Source organism: Lampetra planeri, chromosome 46 (genome assembly GCF_965212315.1).
Source record: "Lampetra planeri chromosome 46, kcLamPlan1.2.h2, whole genome shotgun sequence".
Classification (NCBI taxonomy): domain Eukaryota; kingdom Metazoa; phylum Chordata; class Hyperoartia; order Petromyzontiformes; family Petromyzontidae; genus Lampetra; species Lampetra planeri.
Window position 1 is genome coordinate 2,171,338 of NC_136152.1, and position 19,844 is coordinate 2,191,181.

The following is a 19,844-nucleotide window of genomic DNA, read 5'->3' on the forward strand; positions in this document are numbered from 1 at the left end:
AGTATATACTGACTACAGTAGTATCTACTGACTCTATAGTAGTATATACTGACTCTACAGTAGTATATACTGACTCTGTAGTAGTATCTACTGACTCTACAGTAGTATCTACTGACTATAGTCGTAAAATATATATATAAGGGAGGGGGGGGGGGTCGGGAATTATAGGAATCCTTTTAGATCGACTATTTACCCGCCACTTTCTATTACTTTTGGATTCAGGACTTCTTCAAGCATCTTATAATTTTTATACTCTTAGTTCTTTCGGTAAAGTCACGTAGGTAAAAAAATTTATAAAAATAAAACAATAAAAATCACGACTTTTCGGAGGCAACACAAGGCAACACAAGCTTCCGTCTTCAGGTGAATCTTATAATTTTGTTGATGGACAAATGGACAGACAAACGGCACGCCGGGATTTCACAATAGCTTATTGTGTGTGTGTATTTGTTATGTTTTTAAGAGAAGTTTTGAAATATATTTCCCCGCCCCGGGCAACGCCGGGTACTTCCCGCTAATATAATAATAAAAGGGAATGCATTGTCAATTTTTAACGACTTTTTAAAGTGCTGCAGGCTCACCACCACGGTTCGCGTGTTAAATTCGTCACAAGTTTCGTCCACACTCAGACAGAGAATGACTATTACAGGTAAGATAATTTGTATATGTTTAGCGCATAAGCTATTATATGTTAATTAGATGTAATCTCTAGTATACAATCTCCATGATGTGTTTTTATTATTCATGTCGCAACGCGTCAATAGAGTAGGGGTTGGGGGAGGTGGTGGGGGGGAGGTGGTGGGGGTGGGGAAGGTGGTGGGGAGGGGGGAGGTGGTGGGGGGAAGGTGGTGGGGGGAAGGTGGTGGGGGGGGTGGGGAAGGTGGTGGGGGGGGTGGGGAAGGTGGTGGGGGGGGGAGGTGGGTGGGGGAAGGTGGTGGGGGGGGGGAGGTGGTGGGGGGGGGAGGTGGTGGGGGGGGGGGGTGGTGGGGGGGGGGTAAGGTGGTGGGGGGGGGAGGTGGGGGGGGGAAGGTGGTGGGGGGGGGGAGGTGGTGGGGGGGGGGGTGGTGGGGGGGGGGAGGTGGTGGGGGGGGGGGGGTGGTAGGGGGGGTGGGGGGAAGGTGGTAGGGGGGGTGGGGGGAAGGTGGTAGGGGGGGTGGGGGGAAGGTGGTAGGGGTGGGGGCTCCGATATGACGCCACGAGTGATCCCACGAGTGATCCCTCCCTCTCGTCACCACCACCACCGCCACTTCTGCTGCGCCTCCCTCGGACCTGGTGACTCCGTTTCGCCATCGCTCGAGTCCCACACGCGTCCACCTCTCCCCGCTGCTGCTGCTGCTGCTGCCGCTGTAGACAACAATGACGGCTCCCCGCAGTCTCCCCACGTGGCTGCCCGCGTGCCTCTTCCTCCTGATCGTGGCCTCGGGCGCGATCTACAGCCAGGTGGGGTTGAGCATCACCTTCGTCAAGTTCCCCACCGAGCGCTCCGAACGCGACGACTCTCATCGCGTCGCCGCCGAGAATTGCGACGGCGCTCGAGACTGCGGTGGCGGCGGTGGTGGTGGAGGAGGTGGAGGAGGTGGAGGAGGTGGAGGAGGGGGCGACTTCGATCGCGAGAAGGACCTCTTTCCTAACTTCTGGGAGGAGCGCTCAGCCGGCTCGGCGCCCAGCTGGGACGGCCACTCGGACCTCTGCGTCTCGAACGCGAGCGTGGCTGCCGCAGTGGAGGGCTTTTCGAGCTTGCCGGGGATGATCCAAAACTTCCTGACGCACCGCCACTGCCGCCGCTTCGAGCTTGTGCTGGAGCCGCGGCGATCCAAGTGCGACCCGGGACCCGTGACCCTCCTCATCGCCATCAAGAGCGACGCCAGGAACCTTGCACGCAGGGATGTGATCCGCAGGACGTGGGGACAAGAGCGAACCATCAAGGTGAGACGACAACCGGCTTCATCATCGCCACCACCCACCCACCACCGCTATCATTCGGGCGTGATTCGAATTCGCGACCCCTCGGTCTCGTCTCTGGATTCGGGACTTCTTCACCGCGGTCCGCGCTCATTTTCGGACTCCTCGTAGAGACGCACGGAGAGACATCCGTGAAGATGAATCGAATAAAATTTCGATTTAAAGCTTTCGTGACTGCAGGGATTCATCTTCTTGGTTCTTTCGGTAAAGTCACGTAGAAGGGAAGTAATAAAATAATAAAAATAAAACATAATAAAACAATTCTCACGACGTTTCGGCCACAACGCAAGCAGCCGTCCTCAGGCGAAGGACGGCTGCTTGCGTTGTGGCCGAAACGTCGTGAGAATTGTTTTATTATGTTTTATTTTTATTATTTTATTACTTCCCTTCTACGTGACTTTACCGAAAGAACCAAGAAGATGAATCGAATAGATTGCCGCAGTGCGATTGTGGCAATTAAACTCATACCGTGGAACACACGAACAACTCCATTGTATTATATTATTTTATTATGTTTTATTTTTATTATTTTATTATTTCCCTTCTACGTGACATTACCGAAAGAACCAAGAAGATGAATCCCTGCAGTCACGAAAGCTTTAAATCGAAATTTAACTCCATTGTAGCCTGCGTTTCTTCCTCGGACGACGCCAATGATCTCCGTAAGCCCCTCCCGCTCGTATCCTTTAACTTCCCAGCTTATTGCTGCCATCGCACCGCGCGTTAGCAAATAAATGTCGAGCATGGTCAATCCACTGCTGGATGAAAACCATCCTGACGCCTCCAGCCGCCGCCATCTCGCGCTCATGCGATGCGACAATTCGCCTCGGCTTCCTCGAGACGATCTCACGGATCCATCTTCAGGGTGGTGGTACCCCTCGTCCCGTCTCTCCGGAGATGCAGCGGCCCCCTCTGCGCATTGAGTCTCGACCCCCCCCCCCTTCACGGGCCATAGCCGCCGCCTCTTATCCATCCCTGCGCAAAGTGCGTGTGGGGAAATCGCATGCAGCGCGCTACTGTGTGGAGATGTATTTGTGTTACTTCCTGCTACGATTAAGGGACATTGCCCTAAGCGTATCCCATTATGGGGTTTTGTTTGTTTTGTTTATCATTGAAGGCCACCGTGTTAGTGACGAATGTGTTGTGCCAGGGGGCCGGGGGGGGGGCATTGCTCGAAACGTCGCCGATTATATTTCCTGTTCGGGCCACACAAATGTGTGGGCTCGTACGACGCTGCCCACGCAGCGTCTCGATCGATCGGTTTGTTGAACTTTTGAGGACAAAGGTTTACGGTTTATTTTTTTTAAACAAATCCAACTTTGTAAGCTTTTCGCCCCGAGACGACTCCACGGGCGAATGTATTAATTCGTGGGTTGCTGCGACTTCCTCGTGCGCCTCGCTGTTCGCTCGACCTTCGACAAAGTCGCATTCCTCCTCCTCGAGCCTTCTCGCCTGAAGCGTCGTGGCGGTGTCCCCGCGTGCGTAGGGGTCCCATCCCCTCGTGCGTAGGGGTCCCATCCCCTCGTGCGTAGGGGTCCCATCCCCTCGTGCGTAGGGGTCCCATCCCCTCGTCCGACCGTAGGGGTCCCATGCCCCCTCTCTCTCTGTGCCTGTCGACTCGGGGCCGGAGTATGGCAACGCTGTGGCCCATCGATGGATCTTAGATATTTCTCGTCTTATCGGAATTAAATTATCTGTTTTAGATGATTGTACATCCCCCCCCCCCAATCCTTCTTTATTGTTTTCATCCGACTAACTTGAAACTTCGAATTATGTGCTAATCGTTTTCGTATTTCGAGGACCTCTCGTGGTGCGAGGCTGTAGCTTCCACTATTGCCAGTTTTAGTACGTCCCTACCTCCTGCGACTTGTTTGTTAATACGCTGACCACCAAACCTTGTCTGGGGGAGGAGGTTACCTTTCTACGAGCCGATAAAAAAAACTTCCGAATCGAGCAAATGCCCTTTGGCTCTTGTTCCTCAAAAGGAAAACGATGCAGAGAAAACGCGGTCTTCCCTTCCCCAAAAATATCGGTCGCGAAAGCCGATTCCGTGGTTAATCTGTCGCTTAGTGGGTTCTTTTGTTTGCTTAAAATCCGCCCCTTGCCTGGAGTCAAATTGCCAATTGCCTTTAAGGCGTCCATAAACACTGGAACGTAGCAGTGAACCATTGTGAACATGCTCCCCCCTTCAACGGGGGAGAGAATATTCGTCGTGTAACACGTGGTAGACTTTTGCGACTAATATAATCAAAAAAAAACTCTTATGGAGACGATAATCCCTAAGCGGCTTGCATCGCGCTACAAACTTCTAAACAGACCCCACCCCTCCCCGTGTTATAGCCTTTAACAGACTATTCTTCGTTCTTTCGGTAAACTCAGGTAGATAGAAAATGTAAAAAAATAAATAATAAAATATTATTACAAACCATACAATGAAAATAATCATAAAAACCCACGACGTATCGATCGCAACACAAGCGAGTTTTCATCAGGCGGAAATACATTGTTTTATTTTTATATTTTCTATCTACGCGACTTTACTACCGAAAGAACCAAGAATACGAATTCCTGCGGTCACGAAATCCTTTCGCAGACTGTTGCGACGTTATCGAGCAGCACCTCTGAAGGTCGTCTCCGGCACACGAGGTGGCCAACGGGTGGCCAGCACCACGCCCGACCGCCTTTGTCTCCCTCGTGTCGATGTTTAACACACCTCACCAAGGTACGAATGTGAGGCTGAGTCGACCTAGGGGAGGCCCAGGACCGGCTCTGATAATCGTCACCGGTGTTGGCCGTGAGCGGGAATCGAACTCGGGGCAGGGCCGGGTTCGTAGCGAGAAACGCTGCACCACCGCTCCCCACTTCTAAACAAAGACAAAGATCCCCTGTGTAGCCTTACCAGACTGTTGGGGCAAGTGCAGTTAGCGAGCAGCACATATGAAGGCCGGCAACTGCACACGAGGTGGGGAACGGGGGTGGCCTTCACGGCCGACCGCCTTTGTCCCTCTCGTGGCGATGTTTAACACACCTCACCAGGTACGCATTTGAGGCTGAGTCGACCTAGGGGAGGCCCAGGACCGGTTCAGACACACACACGCGTGTGTCCTCATTGTTCCATTTACTCAACGAAATGGGTCGGCGTCTTATTTTAAAAAGCAATAAAAATCGAGCACTACGCTTGCCTTCGTGCGCGGATAACAGTCAGTTGTTAGTTCGCATACGGTGTTATTATCGTACCCGTGGATGGACTCCACCTCGCCGCACGAATGTGTAATTTCCACCACGGGGTGTGGGGGGGGGCTCCCAAGGTTACCCCCCCCCCTCAAGGTTATTTTGACAAGGAAATGTTCGGGACGGGTGTTGCTTCATCTGGACCAGTACCCCCCCCCCACTCATCGTTGTCAATAGTTTCGAACAAAAAGTCGAGTTACCCAATTTATATACTATGTATAACTATCTAAAAGGCAGAGGTGGGACAAAGTCATTGTTATGCAAGTCGAGTCGCAAGTCATCAAATTCATGACTCGAGTCTGACTCGAGTCCAAGTCACATGACTCGAGTCCACACCTCTACTAAAAGGTTACTCCTTTTATATGCTATTTATAACTAGTTAACAAGGTTACCCCCTTGTACTTCCTCTCTAATAAAGTTAGTAAAGTGACCCATTTTATGTACGATCTAAAAGGTTACTCAAAAAATAACCCCTTTATATACTGTCTAAAAAGTTTACAACACATACGTCTAGTAGTTTGTGTCGTCTGATTTGTGTCTAGTTTGTGTCGTCTGTCTAGTTTGTGTTGTCTAGTTTGTGTTGTTTGTGTTGTCTAGTTTGTGTTGTCTGTGTTGTCTAGTTTGTGTCGTCTGTGTTGTTTGTGTTGTCTAGTTTGTGTTGTCTGTCTAGTTTGTATCGTCTGGTTTGTGTCGCCTGTCTAGTTTGTGTTGTTTGTGTTGTCTAGTTTGTCGTCTAGTTTGTGTAGTTTGTGTTGTTTGTGTTGTTTAGTTTGTCTAGTTTGTGTAGTTTGTGTTGTTTGTGTTGTTTAGTTTGTCGTCTAGTTTGTAGTTTGTGTCGTCTAGTTTGTGTCGTCTGTCTAGTTTGTGCTGTCTAGTTTGTGTTGTTTGTGCTGTCTAGTTTGTGTTGTTTGTGCTGTCTAGTTTGTGTTGTTTGTGCTGTCTAGTTTGTGTTGTTTGTGCTGTCTAGTTTGTGTTGTTTGTGCTGTCTAGTTTGTGTTGTTTGTGCTGTCTAGTTTGTGTTGTTTGTGCTGTCTAGTTTGTGTTGTTTGTGCTGTCTAGTTTGTGTTGCTTCAGAGGGGCGCGCGGTTCTTCTCCGTGCGGTTCCGTGGCTCATCAAAGCCCCGCCACCTCCAACCCCTCTCCTCTCCTTTGGACAGACAGACACACGCACAGACAGACACACACGCACAGACAAAGACAAAGATCCCCCGTGTAGCCTTAACAGACTGTTGGGGCAAGTGCTGTTAGCGAGAACCTATTAAGGCCGGCACGGCACACGAGGGGGGTGGCTGGCCAACACCACGCCCGGCCGCCTTTGTCTCCCCAGTGGCGACGTTTATACACCGCAACAGTCGAGCAGATTCACAGACACACATGCAGACACGACTCTACTCGCAGACAAAGAGACACGGAAACACTCCGAGATTCGTGCCCGAGATTATCTTGTTCCCCACAAGCCAGATGGCGTCGGCTCGCACGCACGTGCGGCGTGGTGGAATCGAACCCGGCCACCCGAGTTCGATTCCTGTTCACGCGCAAAACCGGTGACGATTATCTGAACCGTGATCTGGGCATCCCCTAGTTCAACTCGGCCTCAAATGAGTAGCTGGTGCGGTGTCTGAACATCGCCACCGGGGAGACAAAGGCGGCCGGGCGTTGTGCCGGCCACCCACCCACCCGTGTGCCGTCCGCCGTTCATAGGTGCTGCTCGCAAACGGCACTTGCTCCAACAGTCCGTCACAGGCTTGCACGGTGCGGTGTGGCATGGGGGGGAGAGGGTTGAGGAGCCCTGACAACGACCGTTCAAACACTGCGCTGGTGCAGAAGGGCAAACGGCTTCATGCGCTGCACAACTGCAAAGCGTGCGAATCTTTGTCTCCATTAAACAAACATCCGAGTCCCACGCGAGAGTTCCGTGCCCACGATGGCACCGCGCTGGTAGCGGCTCTCCCGCCGCACGCTTCGGTCCGTGATGCCGCGTCTCCACGCCATCCCGCTGCCGAAAGCGTCAATTCGTCGGTTCCTGTCGAAGGTTCCGCACCGGTAAGCCGAGCGAAACTTCGGACACCGTACTGCCACGAGGCACGGCAAGAACGCGCGGTCGGAGGGACGAGCCAAACCATTTTGTTATCCAGCCCGGGTAAAGCCCTCTGAGCTATGAGCTGTTGTTTGGAGGCCACCTGGCCACACGCGATGATGATGATGATCGCTCATCGATAATGGCCAATCTCATCCCCACACGTGGGGAATTAATAGCAAGCGGTGAAATGAACGCGCGTCGATTCTAAATGCGGAGGGGGGCACAAAAGCGGAGGTGAATCTGGAGAAAAATTTCACGAGGCCACCACAGGGAGGTGTCGTCACGGTCCAGATGGAAGCCAGGACCGTGGCGAGATGTTAACTACCTCGCCTGGTATGCAGGAGGTCGTGGGTTCGATCCCGACCCTTGACGCCTGCTGCTGTGTATTTGGCGTTTGCGTGTCTCTCTCTCTCGTCATCATCACGGTGGCTAGGAGATGTTATCTCCCTCGCCTCGTATACAGGAGGTCATGGGTTCGATCCCAACCCTTGACGCCTGCTGTTGTATATTTGGAGTTTGCGTGTCTTTCTCCCCGTGGTCGCGTCGATTTTTCTCCGGGTCCTCCGGTTGCTGCCTCCACATGTAGAAACGTGCGTTTAGAGTATATTTTGGCTGCGATTTCAATGTCCACGTGATTAAGTCACTTGGTTGAGCTATCATTTGTGGCCAGGTCGCTTCTAAAAAGGAACTGTATGGCTCAGTGGGGGGGGGGGGGCCTTACCTCGTAAAATAGATTTGTTAAACCGCATGTGCATTTTGTGCGTGTTTTGCGAGCGATAAAATGTCCTCGCCCCGGAGTGCCCTGGTCGCGCGGCAAACAAAGCCTTTCTGTCCGCGTGTTTTACGGCGGCCCTTAATTTTCGCCGTTTGTTCGGTTCGAGGCGTGTGTGTAAAAAAAAAACACGTCCGGGTGACGCACGTGGCAACTGCAGACAAGCCGAACGAACGGCGGGACGGAAACCGAAAAAGTGTGCGAAGACGACGCGTGCCGTGGAGTCGCCCCGAGAGACGCGAAAGGAAGCGAGAGTGGCTGTTGAGAGAAGTGAGGGGGGCAGGGGGTGGCAGGGAGGGTGGCCCACGCAGGCCCACGACGACGCGGCGGTTGAGACTTAAGACACGGGCGGTACCCCGAAGAAACGGAGCGCGCACGAGAGGGAGGAGAGGAACCCCCTTCCGCTGGCGGAGACGGAGCCGACCGAGATCGGCTCGCGTTCCGGGCGGCCCGGCGGGCAAGCCGTTCCGTCGGCAGCGTCGCGAGAGACGGTGACGACGTTGGGGGGGGTGGGGGTGGTGACGAGGAGGAGGCGTTCATCCAACAGTGGTGAGATGACTAGGGAGGAAAACCCCTGGTGCTCACCGTCACACCGGTAGCAGGGTCGTGGAATGTTCAGATTGGCGAACAAACAAATGCATTCCAGAGTTTAGGCACCGTGGCTGTGACCCGTGTTGAGCTCGAATGTTTGGAATTGAGAACGAAATTGATCGGGCCACCCCCATCTTGAACGTCACGGTGGCGAGATGTGAATAACTCGCCTGGTATGCAGCAGGTCGTGGGTTTGATCCCGACCCTGACCGCCTCTATTTAAGGAACACAAATCTGGCTGTCGCCTGATGAAGCTAGTTGCAATCACTGGCGAAACGTCGTACTCAGATTGTAAATGTTGTGGCTTGGCTCTCCAACACACCGGTGTGCTGTACTAGTACGCTATACACTACACTACTACAGTATACACGAGTGCTGTACTAGTATACTATACACTACACTATACACTACAATACTAAACTACACACTAGTGCTGTACTAGTGACGAATTGGCCACGTTCTGTTTACATGACAACCCTTACTAGTTGGCTGTGTCGTGTGGTGGCGGGTTTTAACGACACATATATTTACGCTATCTAACCCAAAAAACCTCTTGTGGATGATATTGGTCGCGAAAGCCTCCGTGTTAAACTGTATATTTGGAGTTTGCGTGTCTCTCTACCCCTGTGGTCGTGTGGATTTTTTTCCGGGTCCTCCGGCTTCCCCCGCCACATTTGAGAAATCGACGTCGCGCATTCAGAGTCTTGGAACCTCCTTTGTCAGTAGCAAAATATGATAATTGATGTTTTACCCTTTTATCTGGCAACAAAACTGACGCCTTTTTTTACAAAGAGTCAAGCTGTCTCGGGTGTGGACCAATCAATTTCAAGGACAGTGCATACATTGTCAGAGTTGTGTTTTTTGTTTGCATTCCGACCGCAGGTATTGTGGTCAATGCAAACATGACTCCTTGTAAAAAACAAAGGTGTCAGTTTTGTTGCCAGATAAGAGGGTTAAAAAAACCCAATTGTCATTCGCATTCAGAGTATTCGCTGCTCTACATTTCCACGTCGAGCTATCGTTTGTGATGGCCAAGTCGCTTCTGAATAAGAGCTGTACGTCGCTCAGTGCGGCGGTTGGGTTGGGGGGGGCAGTGTGCCTCTACCTCTTAAAATAAAACAAATATATAGTTTAGTTCGGAGACGCCGAACGGAGTCGGGTTCCGTCATCCGTTGACGGTGAACAAAGCGCGGCGTTCATCTCTAACGCGACGCACACACCGAGAGGGGCAGTGCATCCAGGCCGGCGGCAAACGTCGGCACTTGTGCTCGGCTCCTTGAACCGCATCGCCGCTGGCGACGGCAACGGGCGGATCGGCTCGTCGCGGCGTGAGCGAACGTGACAATTGAAATCCGCCCAGCGTCAACGGAGGAGAGGAGGATGAGGAATATTGAAAAGCCCGAGCAAAATATTGACAAATACTTCCAACGTTCCAATGGTCCAACATTCCTCCTCCTCCGGGTTTGCTGATCAACCAAATCGGCTGGCACGTATGCCCACGTCGTGACAACTCCATTTGGTTGGCTCCGTCGTCTGTGGTCTCAGCCTGGTTCCCCAACGACCGCACGAATTCGGTTTCGTTTCTGCACTCCGGCTGAATTTCTGCTCTGGGAATGAGAAATAATGTTCTGTCGCGCGACGAACAATTGCGCTCACGTGGGGGGGAATCACTACATTTTTAAAATTCTCGACATTTCGCGATCGCTCGGCACCACGCTGCCTCCCAGCAGCCCGTGGGAAGTTTCCATTTTTCTCACGAATTATCCGTCACCACCCCCCCCCACCCACCACCGCCCCCCCCCCCCCTTGCGCAGGGCTCGATCGTGCGGCGCGTCTTCCTCTTCGGCGTGGTGCCCGACGTGCCGGGCGATCGCCGCCTGCGCCTCAACGCGCTGCTGCAGGAGGAGTCGCGCCTCTACAACGACGTGGTGCAGTGGAACTTCTTGGACACCTTCTACAACCTGACGCTCAAGCAGCTGCTCTTCCTCGACTGGATGGCCGAGCGCTGCCCGCTCACGCGCTTCATCTTCGACGGCGACGACGACATCTTCGTCAACAGCGACAACATGGTGGAGTACGTGACGACGAGCGCGGCCAGCTGGGACCCCCCGTCGTCGTCGTCGAACGAGACGCCGGGACACCATATGTTCGAGGGCTACGTCATCACCAACGTGGGGCCCATCCGACACACCTGGAGCAAGTGAGTGCCACTGCGTAGCCTGGGTTCTTAGTGTGGTGTCGGGGTTCTTAGCGTGGTGTCGGGGTTCTTAGCGTGGTGTCGGGGTTCTTAGCGTGGTGTCGGGGGTTCTTAGCGTGGTGTCGGGGGTTCTTAGCGTGGTGTCGGGGTTCTTAGTGTGGTGTCGGGGTTCTTAGCATGGTGTCAGGGTTCTTAGCGTGGTGTCAGGGTTCTTAGCGTGGTGTCAGGGTTCTTAGCGTGGTGTCAGGGTTCTTAGCGTGGTGTCAGGGTTCTTAGCGTGGTGTCGGGGTTCTTAGCGTGGTGTCGGGGGTTCTTAGCGTGGTGTCGGGGTTCTTAGCGTGGTGTCAGGATTCTTAGCGTGGTGTCAGGGTTCTTAGCGTGGTGTCAGGGTTCTTAGCGTGGTGTCGGGGTTCTTAGCGTGGTATCAGGATTCTTAGCGTGGTGTCGGGGTTCTTAGCGTGGTGTCGGGGTTCTTAGCGTGGTGTCGGGGTTCTTAGCGTGGTGTCGGGGTTCTTAGCGTGCTGTCAGGGTTCTTAGCGTGCTGTCAGGGTTCTTAGCGTGGTGTCAGGGTTCTTAGCGTGGTGTCGGGGTTCTTAACGTGGCGTTGGGGTAATCCAGGGTTGGAGGATCACAGATCGCTGAAAACTCCTCTCCCCGTGGGCATTGAGGAGGTTCCGTACCGTGGATCGGTCCATCAGGTGGACCAATCGCCGCCTGTTTCCATCTGTACGGGGATCGAGCGTTGCCCCCTTGCGCGAGGCGTGGCCTTTCTCCGGGAGCTCCGGTTTCCTCCTGTGTGGATAATTCGGCGCGTCGCGGCCGAGCTTGAATGCGTTGCTACGTCGGCTCTCGTCTGCAATAGCTCGGTGTACCTTACCTGGTAACATAAAAACAGTTGAGTTAATTTAGTACGTGGGCCGACCATCCGCCGACAGAACACTGACACGTGGATATTTGTCCTTGTGTATCTGGTGCTCTGTGTGGAGGCCACGCGTGAAAAAGCATTCGCTAAATAAGCAGCAGCGAGAGACGCAACTGTCACAGTGCTGCACGGAACGCTGCCTCTGCGTCCACCCTGCTCCACCCTGCTGCACCCTGCTGCACCGTCCCACCCTGTCCCACCCTGCTGCACCCTGTCCCACGCTGCTCCACCCTGTCCCACCCTGCTGCACCCTACTGCACGATGCTGCACCCTGCTGCACCCTGTCCCACCCTGTCCCATGCTGCTGCACCCTGCTGCACCCTGCTGCTCGCCCATAGGGCCCGGGCACCGCGCGCGAGACTCTCCCACGGCGGCAGTCGAACCGATCTATTTTATTCTCCGAGCTGGAGTATAGCCAAACTTTCTAAGTTGTTTTTTTTTTCTTCGTGCGGCCTTCGTGTGACCATCAACTTGCCACACTCCAAAATCCGGTTTGGCCATTCTCCCATTCTGAGAATCGATGCGAGCCTGTGCGGGGTTCACCGCGTAAGTCATCGCCGACCTGCCTGGGACCATCAACCCGATGCGGCCTTAACCCGGATTGGAGCCCAGGAGCTCGGGGCTCCTCCATCTCACCGTGCGCCATCCGTGTGGCCCTCCCCGCCCCCAGGTACTACGTGCCCGTGCAGGTGCAGCAGAGCGAGCGCTACCCTCCGTACGTGGGCGGCGGAGGGATCGTCATGAGCGGCCACACGGCCCTGCAGATCCGCAAGGCCGCCCCCTCCGTCCCCTTGCTCCCCATCGATGACGTCTTCTTCGGCCAGGTGAGCGCGTGCGTCCGTCGGTGACTGGGCACCATCGTTCCTGTGAGGATGATCCTCGTAAGAATTATAATAAGTCGGTTATTTATTCAGGAAAGCCGCACGGTTGTGGTAGGAATCTTTTCTCAGGAGGGGTGCTGCAGCTACGTTGGGTTTCTATTTGTCTCGGGACGTTTTCGGCCAATTCGTGACCAATCACTATGAGACCTCCTTTACCAGTGGCAAAATATAGTAATAGGTTTTAACCCTTTCAACTGGTACAAAAACTGACGCCTTTATACAATGCATCATGTTTGCAATAACCACAACACAAGCAGTCAAAAATGCAAACAAAAAGAAACAACTCTGATGATGATAATGATATGCACTGTCCGTGACTTTACCGAAAGAACCAAGAATATGAATCCCTGCAGTCACGAAAGCTTTAAATCAAAACATCCCCATCCTACCAGACGAAGTCCACTGAGGTATTCACTTATTGTTCAAAAACGACCTGGCCGCAAATGATAGCTCAACTAAGCGGCCCAATCATGTGGACATTCATAGCAGCAAGATCATCGAAATAGTCTCAACGCACGTTTCTAAATGTGGTGGGAAAAACCGGAGGACCCGGAGAAAAAAATCCACATGACCACAGGGAAACCACGCAAACTCCAAATATACAACAGGCGTCGGGGTCGGGATCGAACCCACGACCTCCTGCGTACCAGGCGAGGTAGTTAACATCTCGCCACGGCGACGCAGCTTGATGGGGTTCTGGCTTCCATCCGGACCGTGACGACACCTCCCTGTGGTAGCCACGTGGAATTTTTCACCGGATTCCCTTCCGCTTTTGCGCCCCCTCCACATTTAGAATCGACACGCGTTCATTCGACTGCTTGTTCTCCCTGTGGTCGCATGGATTCTTATTTCCACACGACCATGGAGAGAACACGCAAACTCCAAATATACAGCAGCAGGCGTCAGGGTCGGGATTGAACCCCCGACCTCCTGCATACCAGACGAGGTAGTTGACATCTCCCCGCCGTGCCTCGCGACGCCGCATCGCCCTCCTCATCTGCACCACCAACCCCACCCTGACGCGGACGATGGGAAGTCGGACGCGTCGCCAATGTCTCAACGTCTCAATGTCTCCCTCCCTCCCACCCCCCACCCCTCCTGCCGTGGTTGCTCAGTGCCTGGAGCTGTTGGGCCTGGGGCCTCGGCGCAACGCCGAGTTCCGCACGGCCGGCATTCACAACCCCAAGGCCGGCGCGGGCGACGACGGCCTCTCGTCCTTCCACCCGTGCTACTACCGCGAGGTGCTGCTCGTCCACAGCCTCGAGCCCTTCGAAGTGCAGCTCATGTGGGGGGCCCTCAAGCGGCCGTGGCTGCGGTGCGGCCGGCCGCCCGTCCCCATCCCGGGGCCCGTCGAAGCCGCCGTGGTCGTGGACAAGCAGAAGTGAAAGCCGCTGGCGGCGCCGCCCACGCTGCTGCTCGGTGTTTTTGCGACCTCGTCGAATTGTGGCCATGGAGTGTTTTGACCCCGGGGTTGAAATCCCAATGATGGCAATATGACTCGTTTTACGTGGGTCGGTTGTTTTTTTGTCTTTCTTCGTTCAGTAGATTTTAATTTTATTCACCGCACGCACAACTTACGCCACGGCCCGAAGGGAACAGGAATGTGAAAACGGTCGACTCGCGACGGTGCGGAGGCACGATCGGCAGGGACGACCCGGATAGAACAACGCTCGCATGAGATCAGGCACACGGCCGCGATCGCCCCCCCCCCCCGCCGCCCCACTAGCGGCCTCGTGCCCGCCTGCAGGCCAGGTGTTGAATGATGTCGTTCTGCACACGGGAACAGCTGCGGCCTCTGTGGTGGCGGGGGGGGGGGGCGGCCCCCCATTCAGATGTCCTTGAGGTGAGATGCAGGTCGGTCATCGCGCGGACAGCGCTCCAATCTGCGATCGTCCGTTACGTTCGCGAGGTTGTGGATTCGTATTTATTTGTTTACATTCGTGGGCCGTTGGCGAATGCTCGTCGCGTGTCGTCGGGTTTCGTTGCATACAGCAAAAGCTGCTCGATCTCGGGACAGGAGTGGGCGACGCTTCGATGGGCGAGAGAGGTGCAGGCGTGCGACGAGTAGCGGACGAATGTTACCGATTCGGGATTGGGTTCAATCAATTCGAGAATTTCTCTCTCGCTCGCTCGCGCGCTCTGGCCGTCTCGGTTCTCCATCGCCGGCGCATCTCAATCGCCTTTTGTTGTTCTCGCCGCTTTGTGCAATTCACCGTGAAGCGTGCACAGCGAGTCCCCGTTTAACGCGCGGTAGATGCGTTCGTGAAAAGCGTCGCGTTGAGCGGAAAAAGCATTTGTAAGCAAAAACTATTTCCCCATGAATATATTCGGTTTGGCGAGATACGGTGTTACTCCTACACACAAACACACAACTTTGGTACTACACCCCGCTGCATCACTCCGCTCAGCCGAGCAGCTCAAGAAAGTAGTTGATAGTCGACCGTTCGGGAAACCGCGTTGTACTGGGGATGCGCGTTCCGAATTATGCGAAAAGTATTCCCAAACGCAGGAGAGCCGTGTTATCGCGACAACGAGTTGTGTGAGCGCCGCCACGCGTTAAGCAAGGACCAGAGGTCGCAAACGGGTTTTGATTCCTTACCCGTACCCGGCCGCACCAGGGTCGCAAACGGGTACCCATACCCGTACCCGGCCGGGTACAGGTAGCCTGGTATCGGGTAGGGTACGGGTATCGGGTACCCGGTTGCGACCTCTGGCAAGGACTTACCGCAGCCTGGCCACAATTTGGATAATTAATAAATATTCGATGTGCACATTAAGAACGCAGGGAGACCATTTTAAATCGTTGCACCTTGATTTGGTTTGTGCTGTAACGCGGATTTATTTATTCCATATTTGTATGGTGGGTGTTCCATTTACAGATCGCGTCGTCTTCCTGGTACAATATTTAGTGCATTGGATATTTGTGCCATTCTTCAAGCGCAAGGCTAACAAGGACAAACGTGTTTCACCCCGCGTCGTCTGCAATGGTTTTGCCGTGTGTGTGTGTGTCAATCCCAGTCGAGCGCTGAAATCTCCAGGTAATCTTTTCAAACGTGGACCTTGATGCCCGGGCACACACTGGCCTAATCTTGCGAGTTCCCACAGTAGTAACCGGGGCGACCCGCTGGAATCGAACGAGCGGCCAACGCTCGACGGGCACCAGGCCGGGCCCCGTCGCAATGACCCTCGGTCATGGTCACTCCACTGCTGGATGAAAGTCTCCCCCCAAACCGCAACCGCCTTTCACGGTCTGGCGACGTGGCATTAATCCACCCGGCACCGTCGCGTGTGCCGATTTCATTGCCATTTTGCTAATACGTGAAGCCCACCGAAAGAAAACGGTGGGGAGTAGGAAAAACAACAGTAGTGTTTAGAAAGCCCCGCTACATCTCAACACGCTCGTGACATCTCTAAAACCCTCTGCTCTGTGAGACGGGGCAGCCATCCGCTGTCACGGTATCCACGCGGCCGTTGAGAAGGAGGTTTCGGAGTGACATTCGAAAATCGGTGGGGTGACTGTAAATGGATCGCCCTGTTATGAGACGCAAACTAAAATACCCCTTTTACCAGCAGCGAATGGATCGCGTGCAAAAATACAGAGTTTATCTATTTACAGATACCCCACTATAATAATTGGGGAAGAAATTCTAGACTTAGATCAGATTCTGATTTAAAGCTTTCCGCGTGTCTCCCGCGTCCGCAACCAAATCTCGGTCAATTTACACAAGTACGGTGTTGGTGGGGTATCTATGAATGGATCGCCCTTCATCCGTAAAACACCTGCCAAAAAACCCAAACATGTGATTTTATTTATTTCTTATTTATTAGGTCGATTATCGGCGACCTCTCGGTATGGGGAATTGCCTCCACCCACAATATTGTCGTGGTTGTTATCGGCTCTAGTCAGTGCTGCTGCTGCTGCTGCAGTTGGGTTATCAGAATGCACAGTGAAACTCGCGCATTGAGTGCCACGGTGGCGAGATGTGAACTGCCTCGCCTGGTATGCAGGAGGTCGTGGGTTCGATCCCGATACCCCCTGACGCCTGCTGCTGTATATTTGGAGTCTGCGTGTTTTCCCCGTGCTCGCGTGAATCATTTTCCGAGTCCCGGTTGTCCCTCCACATTTAGAAACACGCGTTTAGAGTCATTTGGCTGCTGTAAATTTCCACGTGATAAGCCACTAAGTTGAGCTGTAATTTGTTGGCCAGGTCGCTTATGGAAAAGACATGTGCAGCTCGGTGAGTAGAATAAAAAGAGTAAGTTTTATAGCTTAAACGTTAGCTTGCTATTATTACCGACTGCCACTGTCGTTCCTGTGCAGTCCCGCCGGGTGCAGCAATTCTTGAGCGGCGAGCTCCAAGTGGCCTCCGCAGGTAGAGCGAGTGGTGTCCGATCGAAAGCTTCCGACTTCTCACATCCTGGTTGGGGGTTGACTTCGGCCCATCGTCCCTCCTCGGTGTGGTTACAACGAGCACAGCATTTTGTGGGGAAGTCAAATGTGTTTTGTTCTCTGGATCTACTTTCCCCCGCCATAGGAATGTGGAATTCCCACCAACCGGCGATACAGGACTGTAAACAGGAGATGAGCCCTCCCCTCCCCCCGAATGCTAATTTGAACAGGGAGCCACTTTAAAGTTTGCATATCGAACAACTGTTATTGCCATGAAATGCATTTGCTGCATATGATGTAGCATTTCATGAAAATTTTAGCCCGATTTTTTTTCTTCTTCTAAATCCACTGCTTGGATATGCGCCTCTTCGCAACTTGCGGGTCGTGGGATTTGTTTGACCACGCCTCGCTCACCTCGTCGCTCGGTGCGGGTTGCTGGGTTATAACGCAACGCGCAAACCGCTGTGCCATCACTGCCGCCCCCTCCCCCCAACACCGCAGTACGTGCAATGTGTGTGTGTGCGTGTAAATCTTTATAGCCCGGGATTTCTGCTCTTCAGATTTGACATCTGGTCGCGGGTTGGAGCGAGAGTAGATCGTCGTGCCCCCCGCGCGTACCAACTGCGCACGGTTGCGGCGATGGGCGCCGCTGATTTCGGGCCGCGATGTCCGACGTTTCGCCCGGGTAACTTCTCCAGCTCCTTCCCAGAATAAGCGGCGGGGCCCGGCTTGCAGGGCGAAGCGCACGGCTTGCAGGGCGAAGCGCACGACGTGGAAGCGCGTCGGCGAGCGTAAGCCAGAGGTCGCAAACGGGTTTTGATTCCTTACCCGTACCCGGCCGCACCACGGTCGCAAATGGGTACCCGTACCCGGCCGGGTAGGGAACGGCTACCCGTACCCGTACCCGGCCGGGTACGGGTAGCCGTTCCCTACCCGTACCCTACCCGAAATGAGTGACAAACGGTTTCTCACCAGTGACTCACGGCCTACCCGTACCCGGCCGCACCAGGGTCGCAAACGGCTACCCGGCCGGGTACGGGTAGCCGGGTATCGGGTAGGGTACGGGTATCGGGTACCCGGTTGCGACCTCTGGCGTAAGCCGTGCCGGCCCCAGTTTGTCCACGCCACGTGTGATTGTGCTTCAGATTCATTCTGTTTAGCCAGACGGCAACTCGTCAGGTTGGAGCACACGGGTTCCTCCGAGTTCACAACTTTGTGCGTGAGCAGGATTGTTGGATCAGAGATAAATACCGCTCGACACGTATGGACAGTGTGTTTGCTTTTATAATAAGGTCTAAATGTAGGAGAGGGCTATTTGTTCAGTTACATGATTAATGTGGTGCGCGTGCAAAGGGGCACAAGGGTAAGAGTGATTTATTGCGTCATAAAGGACACTCTTGTTTTTAAGAATTTACGTGGTGAAATCGATGCTTGGATGGAGTTTGTGTTCAGCGATGATTCGCTCTTTACACATTTTGACAAAAATAAAAAGGTATTTTGGCGATAACATCTCGATTCTGGAATCGTTCTTATTGTTATTATTAAATCCTTTATATTAAGTTTGCTTGCTTGCTTACGACCGTGCAAATCTTTCGGTCGTTTTTTAACCCACTTCCCGTGATCCAATCGAGCTGACATTTTCCACACAGACTCGTTGTGCGTGACAATTAATGTTCGTGAATTTTTTTCCCAAAATGTTACACTTTTTAGGACAAAATATTATATTTAATTACCAATTGCTTAATGGTGCAATGCAATCATCTGACCCATAGGTGGCAGCCATCTCAAGCCAGAGGACGAGAGGACTCTAGCTGCCACGCATATAAAGGATTTATAGTGAAAAACTTTGTTTTTACGGGTTATACTTGTGTATTCATATTTAATGGCTTGTGCAAAGAGCAGGAATTTGCATAACCATTGACTGGTCCTCGGTTACCAAACTCACGGGATAAATTATAACATTTATTAATTTGGGAGCTTTCGTGACTGCTGAAATTATTCTTTGGTTCTTTTCGGTTAAGTCACGTCTAAAAATAAAATAATAAATCAAAATAAAACAACACATTACGACGTTTCGATTGCAACACAAGCAATCATCATCAGGCATAAAAGAAATAGCAACAAAAATCTAGCTAGAAAACTATAGACCGACATACAAGCAGACAGACATCACAACGGCACACATAGAGAGGAGTATACAGGCACACGAAAATTAAATAACCTAGTAAAATATTGAAATGTGATGTAATACAACACAGAGAGTCGGTTAACACACAATTAACGCATGGCCTGGTTGACTACGTGTTTCAAAATTTGCTAAGTTAGAATTTTAAGTGTGAGCAACAAATATCTAACTAGAAAACTATAGACAGACATACAAGAATAATTTCTGCAGTCACGAAAGCTCCCAAATTAAGATTGAACCACTCTACGGGGAAGTTTTAAACTTATCCTTTTTTCATTTTGGCTATTTGTTCTCTCTGCCTGTGTCCTCTCCTTGAAATTTCACACTTAAAATTCTAACTTAGCAAATTTTGAAACATGTAATAAACCAGGCTATGCGTTAATTGTGTGTTAACCGACTTTCTGTGTTGTATTACATCACATTTCGATAATTTACTAGGTTATTTAATTTTCGTGTGCTTGTCTCCTAATTTTCAGGCTTGCCTCCCGTGCCGCGTTTGTCCTAATTTTCAGGTTTGCCTCCCGTGCCGCGTCTATCATCTCACTTACAATAGGAGTACGTTGGCGTGCACCCATTGATCTCCCCGCCCTCTCCCTCCCCCCCGTCCCCTCCCCCTCCTCTCTATATTTAAGG

At 52.6% G+C, this 19,844-nt stretch overlaps 1 protein-coding gene across 1 annotated transcript; it reads left to right on the forward strand.

Moving 5' to 3' along the window:
* Positions 1–1,213: 1,213 nt before the first annotated feature.
* On the forward strand, positions 1,214–18,533 carry LOC144733314 (N-acetyllactosaminide beta-1,3-N-acetylglucosaminyltransferase 3-like). Its single transcript, XM_078615151.1, has 4 exons — positions 1,214–1,926; positions 10,451–10,836; positions 12,426–12,579; positions 13,752–18,533. The coding sequence occupies exons 1-4, from the start codon at positions 1,357–1,359 to the stop codon at positions 14,019–14,021; spliced, it is 1,380 nt and encodes a 459-aa protein (XP_078471277.1). The 5' UTR covers positions 1,214–1,356; the 3' UTR covers positions 14,022–18,533.
* The last annotated feature ends 1,311 nt before the right edge of the window (positions 18,534–19,844 follow it).

Bases quoted from the DNA above. Each gene is read 5' to 3' on its own strand.
- LOC144733314 (XM_078615151.1), top strand. From the start codon at position 1,357: ATGACGGCTCCCCGCAGTCTCCCCACGTGGCTGCCCGCGTGCCTCTTC. The intron at 1,927-10,450 runs GTGAGACGACAA...CCCCTTGCGCAG, and splicing joins GACAAGAGCGAACCATCAAG to GGCTCGATCGTGCGGCGCGT. The intron at 12,580-13,751 runs GTGAGCGCGTGC...GTGGTTGCTCAG, and splicing joins ATGACGTCTTCTTCGGCCAG to TGCCTGGAGCTGTTGGGCCT.